Source organism: Lingula anatina, chromosome 1 (genome assembly GCF_051362555.1).
Source record: "Lingula anatina isolate TDL-2025a chromosome 1, LinAna3.0, whole genome shotgun sequence".
Lineage (NCBI taxonomy): Eukaryota > Metazoa > Brachiopoda > Lingulata > Lingulida > Lingulidae > Lingula > Lingula anatina.
This window is the reverse complement of record NC_141767.1, coordinates 34,136,014-34,149,150: the sequence shown is the minus strand read 5'-3', so window position 1 is coordinate 34,149,150 and position 13,137 is coordinate 34,136,014. Positions and strand designations below refer to the sequence as shown.

General features: G+C 32.2%; 2 protein-coding genes across 2 annotated transcripts; one reads left to right on the top strand and one right to left on the bottom strand.

Moving 5' to 3' along the window:
- Positions 1–278: 278 nt before the first annotated feature.
- LOC106179091 (uncharacterized) lies at positions 279–10,743 on the top strand. Its single transcript, XM_013562601.3, has 22 exons — positions 279–529; positions 1,018–1,193; positions 1,533–1,617; positions 2,057–2,209; positions 2,404–2,493; positions 2,712–2,786; positions 3,086–3,169; positions 3,468–3,684; positions 3,984–4,132; positions 4,420–4,518; positions 4,760–4,901; positions 5,477–5,544; positions 5,842–5,951; positions 6,192–6,281; positions 6,531–6,633; positions 6,838–6,984; positions 7,242–7,304; positions 7,674–7,849; positions 8,332–8,400; positions 8,631–8,781; positions 9,162–9,252; positions 9,651–10,743. The coding sequence occupies exons 1-22, from the start codon at positions 368–370 to the stop codon at positions 9,752–9,754; spliced, it is 2,604 nt and encodes an 867-aa protein (XP_013418055.2). The 5' UTR covers positions 279–367; the 3' UTR covers positions 9,755–10,743.
- Positions 10,440–13,002, bottom strand: LOC106157295 (transmembrane emp24 domain-containing protein eca). Its single transcript, XM_013532908.3, has 5 exons — positions 12,586–13,002; positions 12,081–12,196; positions 11,787–11,891; positions 11,341–11,487; positions 10,440–11,047 (listed from the first exon to the last, which is right to left on the bottom strand). Exons 1-5 carry the CDS (start codon positions 12,722–12,724, stop codon positions 10,898–10,900), a joined length of 657 nt encoding a protein of 218 aa, XP_013388362.1. The 5' UTR covers positions 12,725–13,002; the 3' UTR covers positions 10,440–10,897.
- Between the last annotated feature and the right edge of the window lie 135 nt (positions 13,003–13,137).

Below are 13,137 nucleotides of genomic sequence, written 5' to 3'. Positions count from 1 at the left end.
ATGCCTTGCCTCTCCACAGTGTTCCATTCACGTTATTTGGTGATCGCGAGACGTCACACCATGGCGACGGATACACTGCTCAGCAGTAACGAGTAAGGTTTTGACAGGTCTTTCAAGTTGGTATTATTTTAACTATTAAAAAATTACGTGACAACCCAATATCTGCCAGATTTATAATTTAGCATGTACTTATAGAAATAAAAATCAATTTAAGGTATCAAAACTGCTCAGTTACTTATTATTTGATTTCAGATTATTAAATCCGCAACCTAGTTTACCAACCTCGATTCAGTGCTGTGGAACATATTCTTATATTACCACAAATAATGAGACTTAGTCCGAGGTGTCGTTGAAAACAGAAGTTAAAATGTCGGGCACCTGTGTGTCCATCACGATAGACCAGGAGCAGGACACTTGGGAGGCGGATAACCTTTGGATAGGCTTAGCTTTCTTGTTGGGTTTTATAGTTGGCGCGGCTATTGCTGGCGCTTGTGCCAAAGTGTGTATTAAAAGCTGGAGCAAAAAGAAGGTAGGCTTTATTGTTTTTGTGAACTTCTTCATCATGCTGGGGTTTTGTGCGGTAGAAAAATACTGATACCAATGTAATACTGGGGGAAAACAGATCAGTCAAGTCCCTTCCTTTTGCATTTTTACTCTTAAAGCAGTTAACTTAAAGCATGCATGCTGAATTTTTTTAAAAAAATTTTAAAGGCAAACAAACAGCTGCACTTGTGTGCTTTCAGCTTAATTTTATAAAAAAATGCAAAAAAAAAATTGTAATCTATATAGTACAAAGATTAATACTAGTAAATGAAAAAAATGAATAAATAAGATTAAAATGTAAGCTCAAGAATTACATGTTACTGCACAGGTGCCCACCACATCACACCAGCTATTTTGTATTGTGACAAGTACTACTTGAGATCTGGCTGTAATATCTCCCTGCTAGGAATAATGTCATTACATGTCATCAAATATAAACACAGCATGTCAGCCGTCATCATTCATATCTTTCAGCAACAAGATGCAAAGGAAAGACAGATGTTATTGCAGTATGATAACACATTCTCAGCAGCTCCACAAGAAGAAGATGATGAAGAAGAAGTTATTGAAGTGGTTACGTATGAAGTTGTTGACCCCTACGCACAAGCTAGTGATAAAGGAATGACTGAAGCCTTGGTCCAATCCAATAGGTATTTGTTGTGATTTCAAAACATTTTCAAATTTTAAAAATTGTTCTCACGCTGTGGAAAGTTTAAGTGAAAGTGTTTAATGTACTTTATGTTGTTAACAATTGTAAATGTTCTTATTCTTCATACATGTAGGTTTTATTACTGAAAAGTAAATTTAAATATATATATCAAAAGAATATGTAACCTTTTATGACTTAGTTTGTCTTCCGGCATACTCACTGGTAGTTTGTTGTACTGTATGTCAATTTAAACAGAATTTCAAAATCAAACTTTTTCCTGAACACATAAAAAATTCAGTAAATTTGATGGCTTTGTAATGCATGATTTATTGATATATAGTGAAGCAGCAGAAGTGAAACTTGGTGAACAAGACCTGGCAGCTATCTTAAGTATGGAAAATGAGATGATCCAGCAGAGGGCAAATGTAAGTATCATTTTATGGGGGTCTTGTTGGCATACTTGTTCTCAAACCATAAAATGGGTCTCTCACCAAATACATGATGAATTGACAAAAGTTGTTAAGAGAAAAATGTCCATTTTAGCCTATGAACCAAATTTACCATATTTGATAATTGTGCCTTATCACTATCAATTTCACAAAAAGGGGTGGTGCGTATGAAAACTGATCTTACTTATATGGAAAATAATAATGTTGTGATAAATTATTACAACCTTGCATGACCTTGAAAACTGATAAGAAAAATGTCCAGTTACTCAATTTTATGACTTCTTGTTGATGAAAAATTATTTGTTTGATTGATATTAATCCTTTCACATTTTACACATTATAATTTGTAAGATGAACTGTTGGCTACAATAAATCTCTTTCTCTCTGTTAATTTTGTTGTTAATTTTCGTTTCAGAGTTTTGCGTACCTGCTGCAAATTCTTCTGAATCAGCTGGTCACAGCTGGAAGGGTGGCTGCAGAAACTGTTCCGACTTTGATTCTGATGGTGCAAACTGATTTAATGCAGGCAATGGAAATCAGTCTGCAGGAAGTAAAAGAGGAGGAAAAGGTAAGCCTTGCAAGACAGTTTGTGGTGGAATGTACAGAAAATTCCAAGGGTTTTTTATCATGTTTTTAAATATTTATAATATCAACAGCGTAGATTGTTAATTTAACATTGTCTTCTGATTATCTGGAAAATGATTCAGATATACAGCTTTAACATTGCATATATTTTTTAATTTAAATGATATTATATTCCAGAAATTGAGAGCAGATCCCAAACTGGCAGACAAACCAGAAGAACTGAATCAGCAAATAGATGCTCTTCACCCCAAGATGCTACAAAAGATGGTAAACATTTATTCAGAAAACTTAAACATTCTTTAAATTGTTAATATTTTTGTACAGCTTATGCCACACACTATGTAGTATTTTCAAATAAATTTGTATCTTGTTTTTTTTTTTTTTTTGTTTTTTTGTTTTTTTTTTTGTAAAGTTGATGTGTTAAATGGCACTTCAAATATAATATAAGATATTTGTTTTAATTAAATAGTATTGATTTCTCTTAGCTTTCATACATCAACAAAGAAGAGGAGAAAGTGAGAGAAGAATTGAGAAAACTCCCTGAACTGAAGGAAGATGATGTAAGCCATTTTTAAAATTTAATATACCAAATATTTGTTTCAGAAATATAATAATTTTGTTAATCACTGTATTGCTTATCAGATCTGTACATTTTAACCAGATTCACCTGGCACAAAATATACAAGATAAATGTATATCATACTTCATGTAATAAAAATGTAAGTTCACTGTATTTCCTGTTTAATTTTAAAAGTTATTGAATATTTTGTATTAGGAGATAGTTGTTAAAATGTTTAGTGATGTTAATTTTGAATGTTTTTTAGGAGTGTTTATTAAACAAATATCTTTTGGAGTTTAGGTAGAGGCCATTTTAACAAAACTTACTGAGGATGTCACAAGAGCTGAAGAGAAATTCAAGGAGGAACAAGCCAGACAAGCACTAGTGAGTTACCATTTCTGGTGTTAAATACAAAACTATATGTAAATGATACAACCATGCAGTCATATTTTCAGTTAACTAGTTAATGTGCAAATAATTTCAGTAAAACAGAACGGAGAGAATCAGGACTATATGGTTATTGCTGTATGTTTTTTGTTTGTTTGTTTTTGTCTTGCTTTGTTTTTAATATGCTCCTTATTTATTTATTTATTTATTATCATTGGCTTCTAAAAGACATCTCAAAATAAAGTTTATGTGTAATTTTTGGCATTTGTTTTAAAAATGTTTGATAAATTTACAGTACCTTGAAGACAGAATGGCAAGGAGAAGAGAAAATGCAGCAAGACTTTTAGAGAAAAAAGCAGAAAAGACTGATGACATTAAAACTCAAGTAGAATCATTTGATGCCACTTTGACCAATATGGTTGAAAATGGTCAATTGATTGAAAGGCAGAAAGATGAGCTTATGAAAGAATACCTGGAAAATTTAGAGAAAGCTCAAACAGAATATCAAACAGGTATTACATATTTTGGTCATTACATTATTTTGAAAGATATGAAGATGTGTGTTAGTAATTTTTTTCATTGGTAGTTTGAGATGTGAAAAAAATAAAGGTAGGGGAGAAGCTCTTTTTCCCCAAACAAAACACAATGATTATGATCTTAGTTTGATATTAGCACCAACTGGTCATCATCAACTGAATCAGGAATTATGTGCACGCCAGCATTCAGAGAGAATCTTTGGTTCTTTTTTCTAGTTAAATTTAATTCACATTGAATTAAGTAAAATTTATACTCAAACATTTTCTGGTTACAGAGGTTGTACAAAATGAACAGAAGCTTGCTGAAAGGTTAAGAAAACTGAGAGAAGAGAAAATGAATGAATTACACAAACAGCAGGCACAGGAAAAAGAAGAGTTCTTGAAGAAAGCTGGAAATTCACATAAGGCAGTTCCATTTATAAATGTGAGTATTTTCCTATATATTATTTGCACATCAAAACATTTTAATGTAGGAACAATTTTCATTTTTCGAGGCAAATAAAATTTGAAGAAAACCAGAATTTTAGCAGGTTGACACAGTTTTAACATAGTAGAAAATGTGTCAAAAGGAGAAAATGTAGAAACTTCTTTGTTTAGAAAACCGAATAATTTATTTTTAAATTAGAATGATTAAAATATGCAAAAATAGATAATAGCATTTAACAACCATAGCAGATAATATATATGTATTTATATAATTTTCTACTTCAGGCCTATGCCGAAATGGTTGAGAAGCAGCATATGGATAGAGAAATGTTAGCAGAAGAGTTGGACAAACAGGAGGTAGAAGAGATGGAAACGGAAGAAGTGGTATGGTTACTATTAAACCCATTATTGGTTGTGAATACATATTTAGTGCCATTTAAGTGTTGTATATGCACAAAATACGCACATACACGCACAGACACTAAGTTGATATCTGAAAGTTTATTTTGGGATTAGATATAGTCTGTTCATTTGTATTATAAAAAGATATCATGATGAACACAGAACACAGCAGTGTTCTACTTGTACTTATCACAGCAGAATATACTTGTGTGCTTTTTTTCAGAACTTACAGGAAAGAATAAATGAGAAATTGGAAAAGGAAAAAGAAAATTTCATGGAACGTTTAGAAACAAAAGCAGAATTGTCAGAAGCAGATGTGAAGAAAGTTCTTAGACTTCACCAGCAGCAGATGGAACACATGAACAGTAAGTTTCAGTTGTTATAATGAGATACACTCGCATTAGAAATAAACTAAAAATAAACTAAAAAGTTTTTTACATAGTATGTCATACAATGTTTGACAATGAAATAATGCTATCTACAATAATATGGCAGCTAGAACAGCAACATAAATAGGTAGCAATATGTATCATTAAAAACAATGTAAAAGTTCAGTTAACTTTAGAATTTATTGGATTTTTAAATAGCAAAGGGTTCATTTAACCATGTACATTTTTATCAACTGGTTGATACAGTCAGCAACAGTATGTCATACAACAATTTGACAATGAAATAATGCTATCTACAATAATATGGCAGCTAGAACAGCAACATAAATAGGTAGCAATATGTATCATTAAAAACAATGTAAAAGTTCAGTTAACTTTAGAATTTATTGGATTTTTAAATAGCAAAGGGTTCATTTAACCATGTACATTTTTATCAACTGGTTGATACAGTCAGCACCAAAACATCATAAACTGTCATTGTAAATACTACTGCAATATTCATGTTAATATTTTGTTACTAAATGGTATATTTTTTCATATTTTATAAAAAGGAGAGAGAGCTGAAGAAAAGAATAAAGCAAATGCAAAACTCCAAGAAAAGCTGGCACAGAGAAAGCAGGTAAGTTTCAGTTTCTTAATAACATCAATAAAAAACATAGGTGCAAAATGCTTAAGAGACAATGCAAGATTATTTTTCTAAAGGAAAAATATAATTTTTCATCATATTTGATTTATCTCATAAAATCAATCAATCAATATAATCAATCAGCACTATTGTCTTCAAAAATATAGACAAAAATCAATTATTTAACATGTCATTAATAGCTAAACACCTGAAAACCACTGTCACTGCGATTCAAATACCAAATTAGAAGTTCTTAATGAGACTCATTCTGTCATTTCTTTACTTTTTCAGAAAGCAGAGGAAAACCAGCAGAAAGCAGCAGCAGAGCAGCAGGCTCTGGAAGAGCACCAAGAAAAGATGATTAACCAAGTTTTGGAAACACAGATGGATCTCAGCGAAGAGTAAGATTTGATTTGTATGCTGAAGAAAATGTGAAATTGACCCGAGTGGTATATTTTTTTTTTCATTCAGAGAGATTCATGATTAATTTCTCTGAAGTTTGTACTATTATTTAGAAACTTCAGTGACAACTGAATGATGTGTAAGACATCAAATTCTTAAGGTGATTTTTAACAAATGGTAAAAAAAATATCGGGTTTGAGAAAAGCATGATTATCTAATTCACACAATTTTTCTTTCAGGGAAAAGGATAGAATAATGAAAGAACACAAAAAGAATGTCCAGACACTTAGTAGTCAGCAGCAACTTAGTCGACTAAGACAACAGAAACAGTGAGTTTTACACAGTGAATTTCATCTGCATTTATTTGAAATGTAAGATATATATATGAGAAATCAAAATAAGATGCATCCTTTCACCTCGAATAGCTGTAAATGAAACTTAAAATTGAAAATTTGTTATCAGTTTGGTCTTAATTTTCTCATCAAGGCAAATTAGTTCTGTATTAACATTGCTGTAATTCCCATTGACAAGGCTTAATTGTAGGTATGATCTAATACACTTTGGAATTTTTCTCATAGATTGGAGCAGAAAATGAGTCAAAGAAAGGCTAAACTGGCAGAAATGAAGGAGAAAAAACAAAATATGCGTGCAGATGAGAAGCAGAAGATACAAGATGAGTTGGTATGTATAACAGTTGTATCTCCTTAACATTGTATAAATTTGGATAGAAAATGTATTTTTTAATGTATACGTATATTTAGGTAGCACTGTTTTTTTTGGCCAAATATCAGTTCACCTATATACTGTGTTTTGTCATTGATCTCACTAATGAAATTCTTACTACTCAGAATGGAGGTAAAAATAAATATTTTATGTTCATTATAGGATAAACAAATAGCTGCAGAGGAACAGAGGATTAAAGAAGAAGAACAAAAAGCATTGGATGATTTAAAGAAACAGAGAGATCAGGAGTTAGAGGCTGCTTTGAAACTTCAAGCAGATCATCTTAGTAAAACTATAGGAAGACTACAGGTATTTTATTGGAATTGGTACTTATAGATTTGTTCATGGTGACTGGAAACATAAGTTGGTCATCTAATCTGATTGACAGTCAGATGATGCTTGTTCACACTGTTTCTTGATGAAGAGAGAACTAATTATAAAATCACCTGTTATAGTTAATTCAGCACTGATTTACGATAAGAATGGGTTAGTTTATATATATAATAACTATCCTTTTCAGTGCTCAAAAATCAGTTACGTAATTGAATGATATTTTCCACTTGTAGGTCGGACAGGCTAGAAGAAAAGCCATAATTGAAAAGCAGGATCAGACTATTCAAGAGCTGGAGGTAATGAAGAATGGGCTCTATTTCTTTTCCCAAAATTCACTTGAACATTTAAAGACATTGTTGCTATAGGCCAGATATACAATGAGTTCAAGAATTTACTTGCACAGACTGTGTTCATTGTATGTCTTAGTTTTTCCTTTCAAAAAGAAGATCTTAAGAAACATTTTGATGCAAATATTTAAGTAATAAACTGTAATGCTGGCAGACAGGCATAGAAATGAACCTCCAAGAAAGCTTTCCATAAATTTTTCAAAAAAGAACAAAATCAACTAACACTTATTAATCATATGTTTGTACTTATGGAACATTAAACTTGAATGTTTACATGAGGTAAATTTTGACATGATGTCATTTTTTTTATGTTATCAGGAACAACTTGCCAAGAAAATTGCCACAGGAGGAAAAGCTTCAGATGGGGTGGATACCATTCTCCAGTCTCACTATAAGAATGTCCAACAGCTGCAAGAGCAAGTGTCTGCTGATAAGAAAAGAATGGAGCAGAAGCTTCGAGAAAGACTGGAGGCCAAAAGACTGAAGAGAGAGACGTAAGTGCTACTGCAAAATCAGACAAATACAATTACTTTATACAATCAAACAGCAGTACTTTTGACAAAGAAAAGTAGCATGTTTATTGTAAGTGAATGTAGCACAAAAAATGGCAATATGTACATAATAGTGAAATTTTATGAAAAAAATAAAGTCAAAAAAAAAAAGGTTTTATGTGCTTTTTATTGTGCATCACTATTTGTTTATGTTGCCACACGGCAACTAGATTAACTAGATTTTCTGTTTGGCAAACTACCACACTCTTAATGAACCAAGGCAGCAAATGTATGAAAATGAATGACAAGCTATGGAAAGTCTCTGATCACAGATAGCAAATTGAATCTGTCATCTAGTACCAGTTTTTATATCATAAATCTCATGTTTAAAACCTGCAGATAACTTTTTTTCAATAAATTGAGTGCTTTTTATGACAGCAATGGTGGTGAGTAATATGCATTTATCTGTTCTTTTCTTTTTACAGGGAAGTAGAAGAAGAAGTAGACAAAGAGGTTCAGAAAGAGTTGACAGAGATTCAAAAGAGAGGAGCAGGGTAAGATGTGTCATATGTATTTATAATAAGTAGGATATGTACTCAATATGTCCAAATCAGTTTTTATTACAGATTTTTTGGCATTGATGTATCTTCTCCAACAAATACTCCCAAAGATATAATCAGTTCTCAACTTCAAACAAAAATCTGAATATATCAGGTTTTGTACCTTTAAAATCCTTTGCCATGAAAACAACAAATGATATATGATTGTTTTGTTTTTATTGCAGAAAAGCAACTGCAATATTAACACAGATGATGATAGATCAGAAACACAAACAAGCCAAGGCCAAACTTGAACAAGAACTCCAGCAAGACCTAGAGAAACAGCAGCAGCAAATTAATGAAGAATTGGAACAGGAACTTAAAAATCAACTAGAGGTAAAACAACACATTTGGAGACATTGAATGTGTACCAACAGAATATCATAATACATCATCTTTAAACATTGTGCTGTTCATTATATAAGGACTTTAATATTTAGTACAACCAAATTAAACATTTAAAAGTAATACAGAAAACTGCAAGTGATGAAGTTGTAGGTTTTATCAGATATACTCTACTCTACTCTAGAGGGCCGATCTTTCATTTTCACTTATTTTTCCTTATTTGTTGTTATCCTGAACAACTGTACATTATACACAAATTTTATTTCACTCATAAAATAAGGTGGCATTCAGATAAAAGGAATGGCACATCCCATAAGTATTTTGGCTAAAACATTTTCTTTGCTTACAAACAACATATTTTACTGTTACAGGAGCAGAGAAAGCAGTTACTTCACCAGATAGCTGCAGCTAGTAATTTGTCTAGGGATGAGATCAATGATCTCGTGGAGATGGCCATGTCAGGTAAGGATAAACAACAAATAGCTATTATAACTGACTTAACTGAAATTAATATTTAGAAATAAAAACCTAATTGACCTCATAAATCAGCTTGGACATTCAGACAGCCATCATGCCACAAACCCAGCACTATATCAACATTTATTTAAATGCCTGGATGGTTAATTGGTGTGGTTTCAATTCTAACTCACAATTAAAATGTTTATTTGGTAGCTAATTGTATTCATATCTTTGCATACTTTTATCTAACATGTTTATTTCAAGAGGTTTGGACAGAAATTTATTTATGATGTATAAGTTATTTATTATTAAGTATGTATTAATATATTAATAAATATTTATTATTAACCTAAGTACTTGCTCTAAAAGACAGCTGCTGATATGAATGCCTTATCTTTCAGATGCTGGAGCAAGCGAAAAACAAAAGTCTGCTCTAGCTAAGGAACTGCGGTTAGGAGCAAAGAAAGCTAAAACTCAACTAGGCATAGAAGATGAAACCAGATAGGCAGGCAGACACATAGACTAAGACTCTGTTCACATGAAAAATCTATTTTCTAAAAATCTATTTTCTATTCGTGGTATCTTGTGATCACTCCGAGCGCAGCCGAAAATTAATTACAGCTTTGGAAGTAACTGGCTTGCGCTGCCAGTAATTACGCCGCGGGGTATTCAGGGCACAGACTGTGATCACAAGATACCGGGAATAGAAAATAGATTTTTAGAAAATAGACTTGTCATGTGAATGGAGCCTCAAACCCCTCTGTTTAACAACTCCCCAATTATCTCCACTTAATGGCTTCCAAAGCTACCACAGTTGGAATGTATTATAAAGGCATGAAGGGATAGCATTGTTGTTACCACGAATCCATTACCATGATAATGGATTTTTGAAACTGTTTCTGTTGAGCAGTCTGTAGTACAGTATTACCATTTATCATTTATAGCAATTAGACCATTGTGCCACCTCGTGATACCTTGTTCATCGTAAACTATGATGTTAAATGTTCTCCGTCCTTTCTTTTTTTTGTTGTGGAGTTATTTACACATAGAGCAAAATAACTGTGATATACTTTATGTACATGTTATACTACATGTACATGTGAGGATATTTTAAAGTGCTTTTATACGAATACTCCAGAATCTTTTAAATCAAATTTGTGCGTTTTCAAAGAAAACACCATGAGACAATCTGACAATTAATTAAAAGTTTTATTGCTGAGAGACAGGATTACATTAGGTATTTGGATGTACAAATTTTGAAGAATATTTACATCATTGTAATAGTACAGGAAGCATGAAATATTTATAAAAACTTTTTTTTTAATTATTATCTCTGATAAGTCACAACCACTCCCATAAAAAAAAACATTCCACTTTTTGTATGTTTTGATATATGGACTTTATTTGAAATAAAAAAAAAATTATGCTAATAATACAAAGGGCTGTTATTTTAATTCTCCAAATTGTTATAGTTACATTTGTGGAAAAAAAGAAGTACTCACTTGGCTCACAATTTGTACATGAAATTCATGAGAACAGTTTATGTGCATAGTAATACAATTCCTGTTCCTTTTTTTCTTGTTTTTAATTTTTTCCTCTGACACTATGTCTAACTTTTTTAATACCTGGAAATTTATAATATACACATTTACACCAACTTCTTAGCCTCAAAAAATCCTTTTAGATGTCTCATTTGCCAAAATCCAGTTACAAGCAATACCAAGGTTTGAGCAATTGACCACCAAAGAACTCTCTGATTTGTGCTTTCACTGGTCTGTCTGAAGCGTTCTTCACGATACTGAAAAAAAAAAATATTTAAGAAATACAGTTATGTTTAAAATGGTCCTGGTCCAGCAACTTACATATAAAATGTGATAAATATTTTGAAATTTGTGTTGCAGCACCAATTTAATGGAGCTAAAGACTCTTGAGGATAATACCCAATCATCAATCACAATTGTCTTTGTAAAAAATCCTCCAACTCTGATTAAACAATACATTAAACAATAACAGCAGTGTCAATCAATAGTTAATTCTTAAAATCTAGCATTAAATGTAGTATTCTGCCCTCCCGAACTGACTCCTACATACCCTTTGATAATTCTGCTCCTTTGTAATCTGTTCTACCTGGTCCAGCAACTGTCTTACACGGAGCTGAAGTTCAGTAAGTTTGTCCTTGGTAGCTATCTGAGGGTAGTCGTTAGCATGCTCTCCTACTTGAATGTCTAAGTGAACTCTCTGAAATTTGAAAGGAGTATCCATCAGATTACGAACTAGAGCTTACTTCGTCATATCCATCAGATTCCAAACTAGATCTTATTTCATCATTACTTGAGTATAACTTTTAACCATCAACTTTGCTTTCTCAATTCTTACTCCACAATCTGAACTTCTAATTATGACATCACCAAGAGGCTTTTGAAAAAGATTACTCAACTGCATTCACTCTTAAAGAATATTTGATATACCAAAATCGTCAGCAAAATTGCCAAAAGCATATCAATTACTACTAATAAGTTTGCAATTCAAATTCTTACCAGCTGGCCACCTCCAAACCAGGCAGATGAATTAGAATGCAGACAAATGGTGTGTTCTCCTGCTGTGTGAGATGTGAATGTGTAGCGGCCATCGGAAGCATATGTCTAAAATGACGGGGGAAATGTGTATTTAAAGCTGGTTTACAAGTTATTTATACCTAAATTACCCAAAATCTTTATGTAATTGTACAGTTAAACTTCATGCTTACTTTCAAAATGATAATTAGTTTAAAATACCCATTGTTTAAAAATATTTTGAAAATTTAAAAACAAAAAAAAACAACTGAATCTTACCCTGGACAGAATAACCTTTTCATCTGGGTCTTTCACCTCAACATGCATGCCTAAACCACCTCCAGTTGGAAGGAAGGCATTTTGACTTCTATCAAAGATTTCTACTTTGTAATTGCCTGGGAAAATGGATGTAACATATATACAAGCAAAACATATGTGATATGCTTTCTTACATCAAACGTATTAAAATTCTACTAAACAAAAATTCCACTTCAAAGATAATTTCAATTAAAAAAAGTGTTAATGAAGGACATCAGCTGTGTTCCACACTAGCCATATGGCTGGTCCTATTGGGCTGGTCCTAGTTAATTTGGCAAGTGCTTTAACAGAGGGGGGATATTTATACTACAGCAAATTCAAATATCTGTAAATCACCAGATGCAATTACGACTTCATTTATGATATCAAAAAGTCTTGTCCATAACTTTTAAACATAATGCAACAGCCTGTTTACTATTTTAATTAAAATTATGAAAAGATTACAACGTTTAGACTTTAAACTCACCTACAACCATAGTTTCATCTGGGATTTCTTCAATAAAACATTTCTTCTCCGTTTCTCCGATGTGGAAATAAAGTCCAACAACAAGTTGCAACATTAACAGTTGCAAAAAGAAACTATACAAATGTCTTATTGAAATCATCTTGTGGTATCGAACTTTCGTCTGCAAGACTGTACTGAGTATGTCGACGTTGCACTAAACTAGCCGGTTAGACTTCTTGGACTTATCTATAATGGTTGTAAGCCCTTGTCTGAAACGCAAACTGTCTGTTTATGTTCCTTTATGGTGTTTTGATCCTAAGATTAAGAAAAGCAACTTAGCACCCGTCCCTAACACCACCAACAACTGTCTCTTCTCCTGCAGCAGAATGCCACGTAAATCCGTATCCAACATGGACGGCGACACGAAAGGGTCTCGAAGGGACGTTTGTTACTGTTAAGCAATTAAATTGCAAGCATTTAATCTGCAATTCGACCATTTTCTCTGTTATTCAATATTTATTAGTAATTTATTATATAATTTTTGCTTAGAGAAGTCACAGCTAAACTTTTGAT